Source organism: Centroberyx affinis, unplaced genomic scaffold, assembly GCF_046629955.1.
Source record: "Centroberyx affinis isolate AG114_WGS23_722 - 3 ecotype Tasmania unplaced genomic scaffold, CSIRO-AGI_Caff_v1 ptg001293l_1, whole genome shotgun sequence".
Taxonomy (NCBI): Eukaryota; Metazoa; Chordata; class Actinopteri; order Beryciformes; family Berycidae; genus Centroberyx; species Centroberyx affinis.
Genome location: NW_027279799.1, coordinates 313682 through 328629, shown reverse-complemented (window position 1 = coordinate 328629; position 14948 = coordinate 313682). Strand labels below are relative to the sequence as shown.

General features: G+C 42.1%; 2 protein-coding genes across 3 annotated transcripts; both read left to right on the top strand.

The window, feature by feature from the left end:
* The first annotated feature begins 425 nt into the window (after nucleotides 1–425).
* pigv (phosphatidylinositol glycan anchor biosynthesis, class V) lies at nucleotides 426–3332 on the top strand. Of its 2 annotated transcripts, XM_071525478.1 has the most exons (3): nucleotides 426–765; nucleotides 1026–2192; nucleotides 2312–3332. In XM_071525478.1, the coding sequence occupies exons 1-3, from the start codon at nucleotides 697–699 to the stop codon at nucleotides 2603–2605; spliced, it is 1530 nt and encodes a 509-aa protein (XP_071381579.1). In that variant the 5' UTR covers nucleotides 426–696; the 3' UTR covers nucleotides 2606–3332. The 2 variants fall into 2 exon arrangements, with proteins under 2 accessions (XP_071381579.1, XP_071381580.1); XM_071525479.1 differs by lacking the exon at nucleotides 1026–2192.
* A 3073-nt stretch (nucleotides 3333–6405) lies between these two features.
* zdhhc18a (zinc finger DHHC-type palmitoyltransferase 18a) lies at nucleotides 6406–14598 on the top strand. The gene is made up of 9 exons (XM_071525473.1): nucleotides 6406–7026; nucleotides 7268–7428; nucleotides 7710–7859; nucleotides 8700–8837; nucleotides 8979–9030; nucleotides 9585–9687; nucleotides 9825–9937; nucleotides 10162–10267; nucleotides 12465–14598. Exons 1-9 carry the CDS (start codon nucleotides 6794–6796, stop codon nucleotides 12798–12800), a joined length of 1392 nt encoding a protein of 463 aa, XP_071381574.1. The 5' UTR covers nucleotides 6406–6793; the 3' UTR covers nucleotides 12801–14598.
* Nucleotides 14599–14948: the final 350 nt, after the last annotated feature.

Here is a 14948-nt window from a genome sequence, read left to right as displayed (position 1 = left end):
CTAAAAATGTGCTTTCACTTTTGCTTGAGTAAAAAATATCCATACTTCCACCACTGGAAAAACTCAATCCGTGTGAGAGCATGAGCCTGCTGGAAAAAATCTGATTCCAACCATAATGTGAACAGGAGAGTTGGAGGTTTTATACCAAATGTCTTCAGAGCATTATGAGAGGTTAGAAAAACGTAAGTGGATAAATGAATGTTGAGACAAACTGAAATTTAAATGCAAGGTAATATTTTACTGTAACGCATATTATGTTTTAGAAAGGAGGTGCGCATGCCATGGAAGAGAAAACGGGCTTGGTAAACGTGATAATGAGCTCACGGTAGAGCTTTTATTTTGAAATTCGAATTTTGCGTTGCACCGGAAGTGGAAAGTGCCGTTCGAACGAAGCCTGCTGCAGGATCAGGATGTGAGGACAAAGATTGCACCTGAGCGAAAACAAACGATGCTTGAAGATGGACAGCTAGCAAATAACATCATTAATGCTCACCATCTCCTCTATTGTGTTAAATGAAAGTAGACGCGTGCGGACACAGCCCTCATTGGCCGAACAGTTGTTTCCAGCTGTGTTTAATGAAAAGATGATGGGACCAGCAGCAACGATCCTCTCGTAGCGCGTGCCTGTGAGCCAGCGACAATGTACAGGCCTATTACAACCAGCGTTTTACCAAGAAGATTTTGTCCGTCAAATCAATGACCATGGATGTCAGAGCAGTTCTGCAGTTCGCCACCATTACCAGGGGTCTGTCGTTACTGTTGCAGGTCAGTTTTTGGCAAGTATGGTGAAATGTGAAAATCTGGAAACCTACCTTAACCAGCGCGTGGCTAGTTAACCTAGATTTTCCTAGACATTTGAATCACCTTGGTAATGACATGTTAGTGCATGGTCAAAGTGCAGAAGGAAATGCATATAGCGTAAATGTGTTGATGACATCGTGGCTGTTAAACCTGTGTTTTACTGTACAACAACAGCCAGTATGTGATGGCAGGACTTATTCCATGTAACTGTCATCTCCTTTCAGGCTGTCCTGAACGCTGCCATCCCTGACCATGAAGCCGATGCATTCAGTCCCCCACGGACAGAGGAGCCTCTCTATTTGGACTCTGCAGTGGAGTGGCTGTTGGGCGGCCTCTCCCACTGGGACGCTGAGCATTACCTCTTCATCGCCGAGAGAGGCTACCTGTACGAGCACAACTTTGCTTTCTTCCCCCTCCTCCCTGTCATTCTGCGAGGCCTGGCGGAGACGCTGCTGTGGCCCCTCAGCGGCCGGCTCACGGTGCGGGGGCGTCTGCTGCTGGCCGTCGCTCTGGGGAACAGTGCCCTCTTCCTGTTGAGCGCGGTAGCCTTGTACGCGCTGAGCAGACTAGTTCTGCAGGACAGACGCCTGGCTCTGCTGTCCAGCCTGCTCTACTGCCTCACGCCCGCCAATGTTTTCATGACCGCTGGATACTCAGAGAGCCTGTTTGCCGCGCTCACTTTTGGCGGCCTGTTCCTCCTGGAGAAGGGGTTCACCTTCAGGGCGTGCTTGGCCCTCGGCATAGCCACTGCAGCACGATCTAACGGACTCGTAAATATAGGATTCCTGCTGTATCTTCCGTCACTACATGCTCTTTCCCAGATCCGTGTATATCGTACGACTACGAAAGGTCACAGTAAAGTCTTCCACTATGCTTGGGTCGTTATTCGTCTCCTGTTCACCTCTCTACTAGGGACTGCAATTATTGCCCTTCCCTTCTGTGCTTTCCAGTACTATGGGTATAGGACGTTTTGCACGCCGTCTGTCTCCTTGGAGCGGATCCCCCCTGCTCTTCTGTCACTGGCTGAAAAGAAGGGCTACAGGGTTCCAGATGAAAACGGCCCCCCACCCCTCTGGTGCATGAGACCCCTCCCCCTGCTCTACTCTCATATCCAGGATGTGTACTGGGATGTGGGCTTCCTCCGCTACTTTCAGCTGAAGCAGATACCCAACTTCCTTCTGGCTCTACCTATGGCCACCCTTGGCATAATGGCGGCTTACGCGTACTATCAAGCTAACCCGGACCTGTGTCTGAGACTCGGGCTTTGGGACACGGGTGCAAATAAACGGCTAGACAAACCCCCACCTGGACTTTACAACCCCAGAGTGTTTGTGTATATTGTACATTCGACAACACTCCTGGTATTTGGAACATTGTGCATGCATGTGCAGGTAAGGAAGTCCTGTGATCACTGTCTAGAGGAAAGTGTTAGGTTATAATCCGCAAATGAATGCATACAGGGAACAACTACTGATTTCCTCTCATTGCCTTTTTTAATCTCCATCTGCAGGTTCTGACCAGGTTCATGGCCTCCTCTACTCCTGTTCCCTTCTGGATCAGTGCTCACCTGCTCTTACTCAACGAGCCACTCCTCCATCGCAGGAAAACATCAACACCTAATGTACAGCTACGGACACAGCTCTCCTCCAGAAATGGATGCCAGCACACACCCCTTAACCCCATTACAGCACTGCTGCCGCACTGGAGAACCTGCTCCCCTACCACACAGTGCATCTTGGGATACTTCATCTCCTACTGGGTGCTGGGCCTGGCACTGCATTGCAACTTCCTGCCATGGACTTGACTTGAAACATCTCTCTGAGCTCCAAATGCAATATTTTCATACAGGGCTGGGCTATATACCATCATTTAAATTATACCAGAATGAATCCACACAAGGTGTGTTTTTACAATATGCCAATGTATTTATTGTTTTTTTTTTTAAATCCAACAAGTACAAAAATTGGACATTGCAATATTATTACAAAGACTTTGTCATGGAAATTGGATACATAAATATATTATTTTGAATGAAAGCTGCACAATGAGAATTTTACAATTTTATCAAAAAAAAATACAAAAGCTACCACATTACTGTAATTTGTATTGGAAAATACAAATATTGTTATACCATCTAAAGTAAGAAAAATACTGTATCATGATATTCTGGCTATATCGCCCAGTCCTACCTGCACAAAATACCAATGGAAGCCAGTTATGTACATTTTTCTGACATAATTAAGATTTATTGTATCTTCGATTTAAATGCTAATTTATTGATGCAATAGCCAACGCATTTGATTTGCACATCTTAGTCAAACATGTTTGCAATTGTTTGAGAACAAGCTCAAATGTAAACCATACCTGAAATTTGAGTGATTACTACTGTGTGGTTGTAAATCTTGGGAAGAGCTTTAGTTGTACTAGAAAATACTTTGTTTTTCATTAAGAACATTCAAATGTTGACTTTCTATTCAAGACTGCACTGCATGATTGGAAGAATGAATCTAAGTTGCAGTTTGGGATTTTTGGATGTGAATGAATAAAAAATGGGATATGGGAATTTTGATGCTGTCTCAGGTGCCTCAATTTCACTTAAAAAAATATATATATATTTTTCAATGGTAAAGGAAGGAAATAGTAATTTCTCAAGTGATTAATGTTAGCCTGCTAGTTTGCATTTTGTAGTAAAGAAACTTCCTTCCCAAAGCTTCACTGGTAAGTTAGCCTTGGAGTTAAAATTAAACCACATTTAATAATTCAACAAAAGATGGATTGAAGCATTTAGTTTACATAACAAGAAAAGACGTAAAAGCTAACTGTCAAGAGTTAAAAGGTAGCTAGCTAGTTTTGTTTGCTAATGTGCCAGATAAGCTAAATTGGTCATAGGCTGTATTGCAGGCAGAGTCACCATTAGGCAAAGGAAGGTGACTGCCATAGGCCCTGACAGCTAGAGGGCCCGAATAGACCAGAATAGAGCTAATAAACATATTTAATCAATAAAAAAAAGACTTTGTAACACTCCTTGATACAATGAAAAATATTTCAATCTTGAGTCATGGCCACCCCCCTTACTCAGTCTACAGTGGTAGTGGGCTGTTGCACTTTTAGCACAATATTGCCTCTTCTTGACTTCTTGCCACTGCACCAATGGCTGCAAGAGACATAAAAAAATAAAGCAAAGCTATCTAAGTGGCACACAAAAACAAATGAGACAGGAACATATAAGTTTTGTTGACAACCTTTTTCATGAAAGAATCAACTGTTAGTGTTGCTGCTAGCAATATTGCCTCCAAGCTCAGTCCCAACTTGCAGCATAGAAAGGATGGACTGGAAAAGGTGGATGTTGCCTTTGCCCAGGACCCAAATCACTAAGTCACTATAAACAATGTCAGGTCAAACAAACAACTAAGATTAAAACAGTTGTGATATACAGTATATTTCAAGATTGCTGTATATCAGTGTTTTCATAATTTATTCTGTATCCTCCTCCTTCCTTAGCCGGAATGATGAAACGACTGAATAAAAGATGAATCTAATGAATTAACTAATTTAATGGCATGACATTATGCAACTAAAATAAAACTTTTGCACACTCCTACCCCTTTCCCTTTCATGAGATGCAGAACTGGCATGAACTCTGAGCCTCCCCAGCTGAACAAGGCTGAGAATACACTGCACTGAGTCCCAGCTGACACACACACAGAGGACTGGCCTTGCAGCCGAACTCCCCCAGCCGCTAGCCTCAGGGTGACTCAGTGCTCTGGAGAACCAGTCTATGCAGAGACAGATCCAGGTCAGACTGTAGATCTTCCTATGTCAGATACTTACATTCAGTTCCAGTGGGCACTCTTGTTGTTGTTACCAATTTACTTGCCAAAATGTACAGTAAGGCAGACCTGGAGGGGAGACAGACCTAGCCATCTGGAGCTGAGTGTTACAGCTGTGAGCATCATTGACAATGTCCTTGATGAATTAAGGAATATTCCAAGTAATTGTTTAAGTGTGACAAGCAATGAGCAAGCTTGATATGCTAAGCAGCATCAGAATTTTCAGAGGACATAGTTAATGGATCCTGAACTTCATACCTTCCCATCAGACCTCAGGAAATAGGGATGGGAAACAGTTCCCAGGCTCAGATGAAATTACCAGAATTGACCAAAATTACCAAAGTCATGGATGCTGTCATGGCAGAGCTTTTCTCCAACCCTGTCAAGCTGAGCACAGAGAGACAGGCTCAGCAAAACTGGCACCAAACCTCCCTTTTGGAACAGGAGAATGTAGCCAAACTAATTTGTCATGGTGAAGCAGACTGGCTGGTCTCAGGCATCTGAGAAGGGGCTGCAGGGCTACGAAGGAAGGAACTTGTCACAGCGACAACAGAGGCTGTTGCAAATCAAGTGTAGAAGCTCCTGTCAAAGGAACCCAAGGAGTCCACAACTCTTTATCAAATCAGTGAACGACATGATGGATACCCCTTATGTAGTGCCCAGTATGGGACAGATCTGCTCTGAGCTTATTTCCTATCTACCCACCAGTGAATGCATGACAACGTGGGAAGCTAGCCACAGACTCATGCAAGAATTGAGCACTTACCTGTTTTGTTTTAATCAAGAATTAATTATACATGCTCCCTTACCGTCTCCCAACACACATAGACAGACACACAAAACACTTGACATATCCATGCACTGACTATATGCAGCTTCTCTATACGAGCTAATATCAGCATAATTTAACATTGATGACCTGTGTCTATTACACTAGTAGTGCAGAGGGGCTGAAAGAATGAGCCATTTGAGGGAGCAACATACAAAAACATACATAAACAGCAGTTGGCTGAGGACAAAGTGGAGGTGTACTCAGGTTTGTTTGTATACCAAGTAACACATATTTAATGTCTGAGAAAGGGGATATAAAGAAATTGAAATAAATTGCATGGTGCTGCCTAATTGCTCTGCAAATATGTCTTTATCTCGTTTAGAGGAGGAACACCTAAAGGTACCATTTCGATGGATCATCGCAAAATTGACTAATGTTCTAAAATGTTCTGAGATAAAAATCTACAAGATACCCATGGTGGAAGCTCTTTGAGTTATACTAAAAGGAAAATATAGAATATAGTTGATTAAACAACACATGGCTGAATGATTATTTCATACTTATGAACAACAATGCACAGCAGCATGAGGTATGATAGGTATAACTCCTCTTTAAGGATTTGATAGTTCAGATCATAGAGCTGTCTCTCACATAAGTGGACATTGTCACATTCACTCCATTTTAGTATTGTAATAAACTTATATTAATCCACATATCTATTTGTCTTTTCCATTGTGAAAAAGAAAACAATAGTGTCAATAGTTTTATATCTTGTTTTGCTTGTAATTAACCAGTTAAAATGTAATTAATCTATATGGAAAAACACAGCACTTTGGGCTGCCAATGCCAATCAAAACAGATTATCATGAGCAGGAGCTGCTTGCAACTGATCTACAAATCATCTCAGTGCTCAGCGGGAGTGTCAGTGTGGTTAGAAATCAGCGGTGACTTCTGGGTAGATACGTCAACATCCACACCATGACGTTCGTTGGCTGACGGTAAAAGAAAAAGGAAATGTGAATTGCGTGAGTGAACGAGCAGCCAGTCCGTTCGTGTTTTATTTTTTGATAAAAGAGCGAATTAGTCGACTTAAAGTTAATGTTCATGAGTAGTTTCGGTTTAACTACCAAAGATGGTAGTTAACGTTAATTCAACTTGGGAACTGATTCGTCTCGTGAACCTGGACGACGAAGAAGAATGCCGTTGCTGGTCCGCTAGCTAACGTTAGCTGTCAGGATGGGAAACTGAAAGATACGCTAACCAGCCGCTAAAACTATTGTCTCCTATACCATGAATGAATCTTGAAGTAGTGTGTGTCGAAAACGTGGAGAGAAAAGACAGTTTTGTGTGCCTTTAGCTACCTCTGAACTGTGTGGATAGTGTTTACACGATGAAGAATTGCGAGTACCAGCAGATCGACCCGCGGGCACTGTCGGTGTCCCCCTCGTCAAGTCGACCCTGCGCCGAGAAGAGTGTGCGGCGGCCGCGGAGGAAATGGGAAGTGTTTCCAGGGAAGAACAGATTTTATTGCGATGGACGGATCATTCTCGCCAGACAGAGCGGTGTCCTTCCTCTGACACTGGGCCTTATTGTTGTCACTTGTGGCCTTTTCTTTGCTTTCGAGTGAGTATTGTATTGTCAAGGCGTATGTTTCCTTCCAGCAAGTCCATGAATGCCGTATTTATAATTGTTGATCAAAAAGTTACGTACTTTCTTGTGTGTTAGCTAACGTGGGCATATGATGGTTCATATTGTATTATGCTGTATTGGTATTGTATTACTGTATGTTGCAACTTTAAGGATTTCTGGATTCACAAAGGGCAGACTGAAACAAACTCATGTTCTGTCATGTCTCCTCCTGCAGTTGCCCCTTCCTGGTGGAGCATCTGACCGTCTTCATACCTGTAATTGGTGGGGTGCTTTTTCTGTTCGTGGTCATCTCCCTCCTGCAAACCAGCTTTACAGATCCAGGCATCCTGCCGAGGGCCACGCCAGACGAAGCTGCAGATATAGAGAAGCAGATAGGTAAGGCAGACGCTGGGAATTGCACACTGGTGGGACAGATGGGGTCAGAGAGCTTTGCCATATGGGGGATCACTGAGGGAACTGCTTCTCATAGAACTGCAGACCAATTGGCTGACCTAAGCAGATTACTCTCTGACACTGTCGAAATGCACACAGGCCAGACAGTGCTCTCTTTATATGGTTTTATTTCAAATTATATCATTGTGACTGATTCAGCTGTTCATTACTTTGAAGTGAATGTGTGTGACCGAGTCTCTCCCTCGGTTCTTCTCTATTTTAAGATACCTCAGGATCCTCCACGTACCGCCCCCCTCCGCGGACCAAGGAGATCCTCATCAACCAGCAGGTGGTAAAGCTCAAATACTGCTTCACCTGTAAAATGTTCCGCCCTCCTCGGACCTCCCACTGCAGCCTGTGTGACAACTGTGTGGGTAAGGAGGAAGAAATAATTCCAGCTGCACTAAATAAACTCACCAATTTACTACCATTGCCTTGGGGGAAACTCAATTCTTATCAGCTGGGGGGGGTGTCAAATCATTTAGCATAATCATACAGTATACCTGGACACATATGATGCAAACATTTGATCATGGTTCTAAAGTAGTCCACTGATCAATAGCTTCAATATATGATTTTGGCAGTGTAACTTTACCACAACAAACTTAAAATTCACATGAATTGTTTCACTGAATAGTTAAATCCATCCAAATGTATTGATTTTTTTTCCTGAGTGAACATCTTTGTTACTACAAGATGGCAAATCAGTTTTATGTTGGAATGTGCAGTATTTACTTAGTTTGTCATAAAGTGCATGGACTCCAAAGCATTAGCTCATCATTTGGCAGGCTGAGGCAAGCAATTCATTACTGTTTGTCACCACAAAGTATCTCCATTGCCAACTTATTACTGGAGAAGGAAAGTCTTCATTGGATGAGAATCTTCATTCTAGGATGTAAGCGATTGTGTTTCAGGTATTAGTCATTTCAGGTATTGCTAGTAAAAAAGTTTTAATTTTGAGTATGAAACTCCAAATACAAATGAGCACTGCTTATATTCAATCTTGGGTAAGTGTCCATTCATTGCACAGGATAATATCCTTCAAGATATACACAAAATTATTTTAAGGGACCCCTTTCTGTGTCATTCTTTGTCTTAGTTTCATCCATATGAATCTTTTAATATGCATGTTGTTTGGTATTATCCCAATAACATATGTACTGCTATAAACTTGTTTCTAATCTCTGCTACGTATACTTTGTTTTTGCCCTTAGAACGATTTGATCACCACTGCCCATGGGTGGGGAACTGCGTGGGCAAGCGCAATTACCGCTTTTTCTACAGCTTCATCATCTCTCTCTCTTTTCTGACATCGTTCATATTTGGCTGTGTTATCACACACCTCACTCTGCGTAAGTATTCTTACTCTGCAAACACACACTTCACCAGTGCGCTCAATACTTAGTTTGTGTTGTGTTGTGTACCTGTCATGTTTTGATCAAAGACCATATTTAAGATCGCTTGGTTTCTGATTTGTCTCTTTTTTCCTCCAGGTTCTCAAGCAGGTAAAGGCCTTGTCCAAGCCATTCAGGATAGCCCCGCCAGATATCCTTTCTATACGTCACTTTCCCACATTATCGGTCCATAGCTAAGATAGATGAGGTCTCTTCAGCAGTGTTATTGCGCTGTGCCCAGAAACAACAGAAGCTACACTGTTGACAAGGCATTTCCTGCTGCCCCTCAGCCTAAGCCCACACTTAATAGGATCAGAGAGTTAGCATCTAGCATGCTTTAAATCAGTGCTTTTAGGCAGATGGCTTTTCAGTAGTGGCGGGTTTGCTGCCTCATGTCCTTATGGGATGATGTCAGTGGCTGGATAAATACAGTCAACGTGACTATACAAGATGTGGGTTAATTACCTTATTGTCAAAAATGTGCTGTGGTGCAGATAGTAAAAAGTACAGCAGATCAGTGGATGAGATGGTTAGACATATTGGTCAATTTGCAATGTCTGTGTAATGGTGGAGGGGAAAAAAACCTTACACACATATTCAGCCTTGTGATCAGTTTTAATCATGTAGCCTTTATTATTGCCATGTGGCATCAATAATCATAAATAATGATGACATGTTGTCATGCCTTGACTATCTCTTGTGTACTGTGGTGGAGGTGGTGATTTGTTTCTTCTCCATCTGGTCTGTCCTCGGCCTCTCAGGCTTCCATACTTACTTAGTAGCCTCCAATCTCACAACAAATGAAGATGTAAGTACTTCTACCCCTATATGATTCGAAACATAATTTTAATATGTAATGACGGCTCAAATCAACTGTTAAATGGACCATTAATGACCACTAAAGACCATTGACCTAACAGCTTACATTCTATGTTATATGTGCAGATAAAGGGCTCCTGGTCAAGTAAAAGGGGTGCAGAGGACACTGGGAATCCTTACAGTTACAACAGCATTATGACCAACTGCTGTGTGACGTTATGTGGCCCCATGCCGCCAAGGTCAGTAGAGACGTCAGGAATCTCTATCCCATGAGCTAAGACTCTGTTGCGTACACACACAGCTTTCTCAAATTTTGTGTGAGGCTCGCCCTGCGCCTTACTTGTCACAGCAAAGTCTAGAGACATTTTCTTCTGTTCAATATCAGTGAAATTGCTTCAGGGACATTTCCTTTATCACATCAATTAGATGTCATCCTAACGTCATCCTCTGTTATGTGTTGCAGTCTGATTGACAGAAGAGGCTTCCTGTCTCCCGATGAGGCAACCTCTGCTGCTTCTGCCTCGGAGATAGAGCTGCCTCACTTCACGGCCAAGAGTGACACGCACATGGTAGGATGAGCCAGCTTTGTGGTCCCTCCCAAGTCCTGAGTGTCCCATAGCTCCTGTGTTGCTACCCTGCACCCTGTGTGCCTTCTCCATTCAGTTCAATGTTATGGTGAAAGTTGCACATTTTATACCATGGATATTTTACCAATTAATGGGTCATTAAGTGATCTGTGACTTTTATTGACCTCTGTTGGCAACCAAGGAATTGCAACAACATCTTTAGGTCTCTGACACAGCTTTACGATGGCTTGTAATTGACACAAATAATAATCTTTATTTTCACAATAAAGATGAGTAAGCTAGCTAATTAGAGCAGAGGTCCAACTGAAATGTCTAGTGAAGAGGTCATTTATCACGATGCAAAAAACTGTAGTAATAATAATAATAGTGCTTTGTCATTTGCTTTTTTGGCTGGAGAACAAAATGTTGCTTGTAGCTCCGTCCTCCATCGTTGAGCAGTTGAAAATGCAAGTTGGTGGGGAGTTTTTGTCCCAAAACAAAGTATGGGCCAGAAAGAGAGTTTTGAAAGCCAGAAATCTGAACACCTGGCAAGGTTATCAGTATTGATCAACAACACTCTCAAACTTGCGCAGATATATTATGGTCTTTTTGTGTTATGGGACAGTAAAAATCATACCGTTTGCACCTTTTTAATATTTTTCTTGTATTCATGTTTGTTTACCTTTAGGAATCATACTTTTTTCTTTATCTACCTCTTAATTATGTACTACTGAGTTTGCTTGTATTTGCGGTGAAGTTGTATGCACACAAAGGACTTGATTACTGCTTTTTCTTTTTGGCACGTACATTTTAGCACATACATACTTTCAAGCAGTGGGTATTGGATTACATTTTGTGTTAAATTTATTAGCACTTTATCACTGATCATGTGTCACATGCCTTCAATGTATTTGTCACTCATACCAAATTTGTCAGCATTTCAAATGTCTTGGGTATATTCTTTTTTATTTTCTGAAACCCTGGGACATTATTCTACTTTTACCTATTTTATTTCATTTAAAGACGTAACAAGTGTTCTTTTATGTGTTAAATAAACATTATTTTTGTATTTTGGAATTTTGGCCTCTGTTTTAAGTTTACTTCCCCTCTTCATGTCTTCAAGTCTTCATGTGTCTTACTACTTACTGTGGATTTTAAGATGTTTGGCAAAGTTTTGTCTTCTGAGATCTAGATTAGTGAATGTACGGGATCATTCACTATGAACGTGTACGTTATCCCTATAGCCTGATCACTAGATTTAAGATTTAACACCCAGTGTTGTGCTGTATCCATTCCACCCTGCTAGGAGGAGAACTGTCAGGATTTTGCTTTGTCCTGCACAGCCTGAAGGGCACTGCTGCATGTAGACGGTTGATGGTAAGAGTAGGGTTGAACATCAAACCAAACACAGCATCTCTCCACTTGCCGTTCATTCTTTCTTCATTCAGTTCATTTATAGATTAGGAATATCTGTTTGGATTGACTCAGTCATCCTGTAATTATTTTGTTTCCTTAGTAATTCATTGGAGGATCTCATTTTTTCATTTTCACACTCAAGACTCAAGGGCAGTTGGAGAAGATGTAGTGATTGGTTTTGCACAGAGCCATGGTATAGATGGGTGCAATGTGTGCCTTATGTCTGAGTGTGCATGCTTCACTACCATTCATTACTGTTTCACATTCTTCCATTCATTAACATTTCCTCACTCAGTGCTGGATGGAGCTCGTATATGAAGGCTGATGCTCTTATTCTTTCCTTTCTGCAGTTAGATGAGATAGTTTCCTAATTGTGCATGCATAGTGACCCAAGCAAAACCCAAGTCCTCGTCTTATGTCTTGCATTCCTTCCTACATTCATCAGAGCCAGAAGAAACAAAGGGAGAAGCAGCTTCCCTACATTAATCTAAATCTTTCTTTATCTTTGTTCCATCCTGTCTTGTTCCAACTGCATTGCTTATATCTAACTCATTTCCTCCATGCCACTCCATTTTAATCCAATGACAGTGCTTTCATTGTTTTCACTGTGCTTGACGCTGTTCCAAACGAATCCTTTTAATCACATTGCAGAATTTTCTAGACACATTTGTTTTATTAACACTGTTTTGTTCTGTCATTGCTGCTGCATTTCATAACATAAATGTGATCAGGTGGCCTGTCTCTCCCTTTTCCTTGACCTGTCTGTTTCTTGCTCTTCACACAGTGCGCTCAGAGCACCAAGGACATGCTGGAGCGGGTGATCCACTCCTCTGACTTTCACGGCCTGTGCCCCCCTGGCACTCCTAAGACCTCTCCCCTGGGCCAGGAGGCATCCGGCGCTACAGCTCCCTCCGCAGAGCCTCCGTCCACAGGCTGCTCCGGACAGCAGGCCCGCCGGCCTGTGGCCGATCCTTGCCCCCCGTTCGGCAGAAGCAGCAAGAGGGCTTCGCTGCACTCCATCAACCCGGCCTTCCGTCTGGCTTCTCCCTCCCCTTCCCTCAGCCGCGCCACCCTGATTCTAGGGGATGCACCCGACGTTGGCTTTATCCCGCTGCCCTGAGCACACCCGGTAACCACAAGAGGACAAAATGAATCATAGCAGTCCTGACCCGCCACAGCCATGAAACGCTGTTGAATCTCCCACACTGTTTAGGTTCACTGGATGGGCAAAGAAACGTTTTCATTGTGGTGGTCATGCTGTGGTTTGTCATTTTGTATCTCAGGATGTCATTGTGATAATGAGTTGACAGAGCATTGATTGGAGGGTATTATGTTCTATGAATTATATCAACAATGTCCTACTTGCCCTTCAGGTTGGAGGTTAAACTTAGTAACACTGAGAAGCACAAGAAAAAGATATTTTTTAACGGCATACTTTTTCTTTAACCGCATCCAAAACATGCCTCCACCCCTTCCACAGAGCCTCAAACAATGCATCTTTTTTGCCAGAGTTTCAGCATCCTAACTCACAGCCTTTACACAGTATTTATTTTCAATGTAATCTCTTATGCAAACAATTCACAGGTCTTCAAATCTGGGAATATTTATGTGTGTGGATGCAAAGGGTCCAGAGAAGGTTTGCCCCGGTATCCTCTGGATAGCGAGCCATTTCAGGATTTTCAGTGCAGAGCTAGCTTCATGTGATGTCCTCTCATTTTGCTGTCATCTGGATCTAGATCATCCCAGTATCGTCATGTGGATCCTGTTTAACATGTACTGTCAGTGGTTGCTCTTTGAATGGGTAATTGATTTGAGGAGGTCCAGTTTGATTTTAAAGTGTGAGTATGTCAAGATTGCTGCTGTAACTATTTTGTAATCAGTTGTACATGTCTTGTGCATTAGAGACTGTTTTAAGACTAAATGGGGAAATGTACTTTCTCTTGAATGAATTTCTCTTGACTGGATGGTATGTAAGGTGTATCACCGTAGGAGACTGCTTATGAGCGTGTGATGCAGAGAGAATGTACTTGTAAAAGGTAAGACTTTAAGTGAATTTGTTCAGGTATTCATGTTTGATTGTGCATACTATCTGACTGAGATGTGTAGCACATTAGACAAAGTTACATAGTTCATCGGTGTATTTTTGAATGTCCACTTTTTTGCTTTCTCTTATGTCTTGGATGTTGGAACCAAGGATTTTATTTAAATCAAAACCAAATTCACCACTGCCTATTGAGTTTTGGACTGCGATATTTACAGCTGACTCTGTATTTTCTATTAATGTGATCTACTAGGATGTTTGAAATATGAGCTGGCATCTACATTTCTTTCCTCAATGCACATCAACTGTGCATTGCCTGTCATGAGTGTATTGACAGTTACAGCACAGGCTCGATGTGACATGTGGACTGCTAGGCCATGCTTCAAGCAGAGTAAAGTTCCAGAAATGTTAGATGACACCTCTAACAGGCAGGGCAAGGTGTCACTTGCCTGGCTGTGACCTTTTTCTGTTCTTGTGGCATGAAACTCAATCCTCTAGTCGCTGATGGCGGAGTACATTTTCTTGAGAGTAAACTGCAGGTAATTCTTGGAGCCACTAGGGGGCAGGATCTGCTATCTCATTAAAATGAGGAGGTCTAGTCATACTACATTTTAGTAATGTGAAAACTTTGAGAAGAAAGGCCTTTTGATGCTTTTTTTTTAATTGAATGTTGAAATAAGCTGTACATAGGTTGTGAGTTTGTGAAGAACCTTTTTGTGATAGTCAATGGGTTGTCAGTTTGTCAATCTGCATCAAGACCCTTAGGTTACTCGGGTGTTAAAATGTGTAGACACTTACAAGCAGTGCTTGTATGAGCAAATTTCTTTTTGGATTTTGTAGAATGTAATATATATAAAACAGTGGAACTGTAACACTTGCTCAGTAAAAATGATCAGTTTTGTTGACTTGTGCTGGTAGTTTATTTTTGTCACTTTTCCTTTCACTGGAGGATCGTTTTCCACAATCAAAAAATAAACACTGACATGGTGCATTTTACTCGGTGTCCAACTGGGACAAACCACAGTGATCTCAAACTGCTCCATGTTAAAGAAACTGTAAAGTATGAATCAACAGCGGTTTGAACAACAGGTTCACATTCACCCTTTCTGAATTAACGTTGTGCGAGTCGTACTCTCAGCTCCCTTATGGAAACAATGAAGAGACGCATGTTGACCACATGTGCTCACAAGGGCAAACATCCAGTAATGAAAAGGATCTGTGTGAGGT

Bases quoted from the DNA above. Each gene is read 5' to 3' on its own strand.
- pigv (XM_071525478.1), top strand. From the start codon at position 697: ATGACCATGGATGTCAGAGCAGTTCTGCAGTTCGCCACCATTACCAGG. The intron at 766-1,025 runs GTCAGTTTTTGG...ATCTCCTTTCAG, and splicing joins GTCTGTCGTTACTGTTGCAG to GCTGTCCTGAACGCTGCCAT. The intron at 2,193-2,311 runs GTAAGGAAGTCC...CTCCATCTGCAG, and splicing joins CATTGTGCATGCATGTGCAG to GTTCTGACCAGGTTCATGGC.
- zdhhc18a (XM_071525473.1), top strand. From the start codon at position 6,794: ATGAAGAATTGCGAGTACCAGCAGATCGACCCGCGGGCACTGTCGGTG. The intron at 7,860-8,699 runs GTAAGGAGGAAG...TTTTGCCCTTAG, and splicing joins CCTGTGTGACAACTGTGTGG to AACGATTTGATCACCACTGC. The intron at 8,838-8,978 runs GTAAGTATTCTT...TTTTTCCTCCAG, and splicing joins TATCACACACCTCACTCTGC to GTTCTCAAGCAGGTAAAGGC.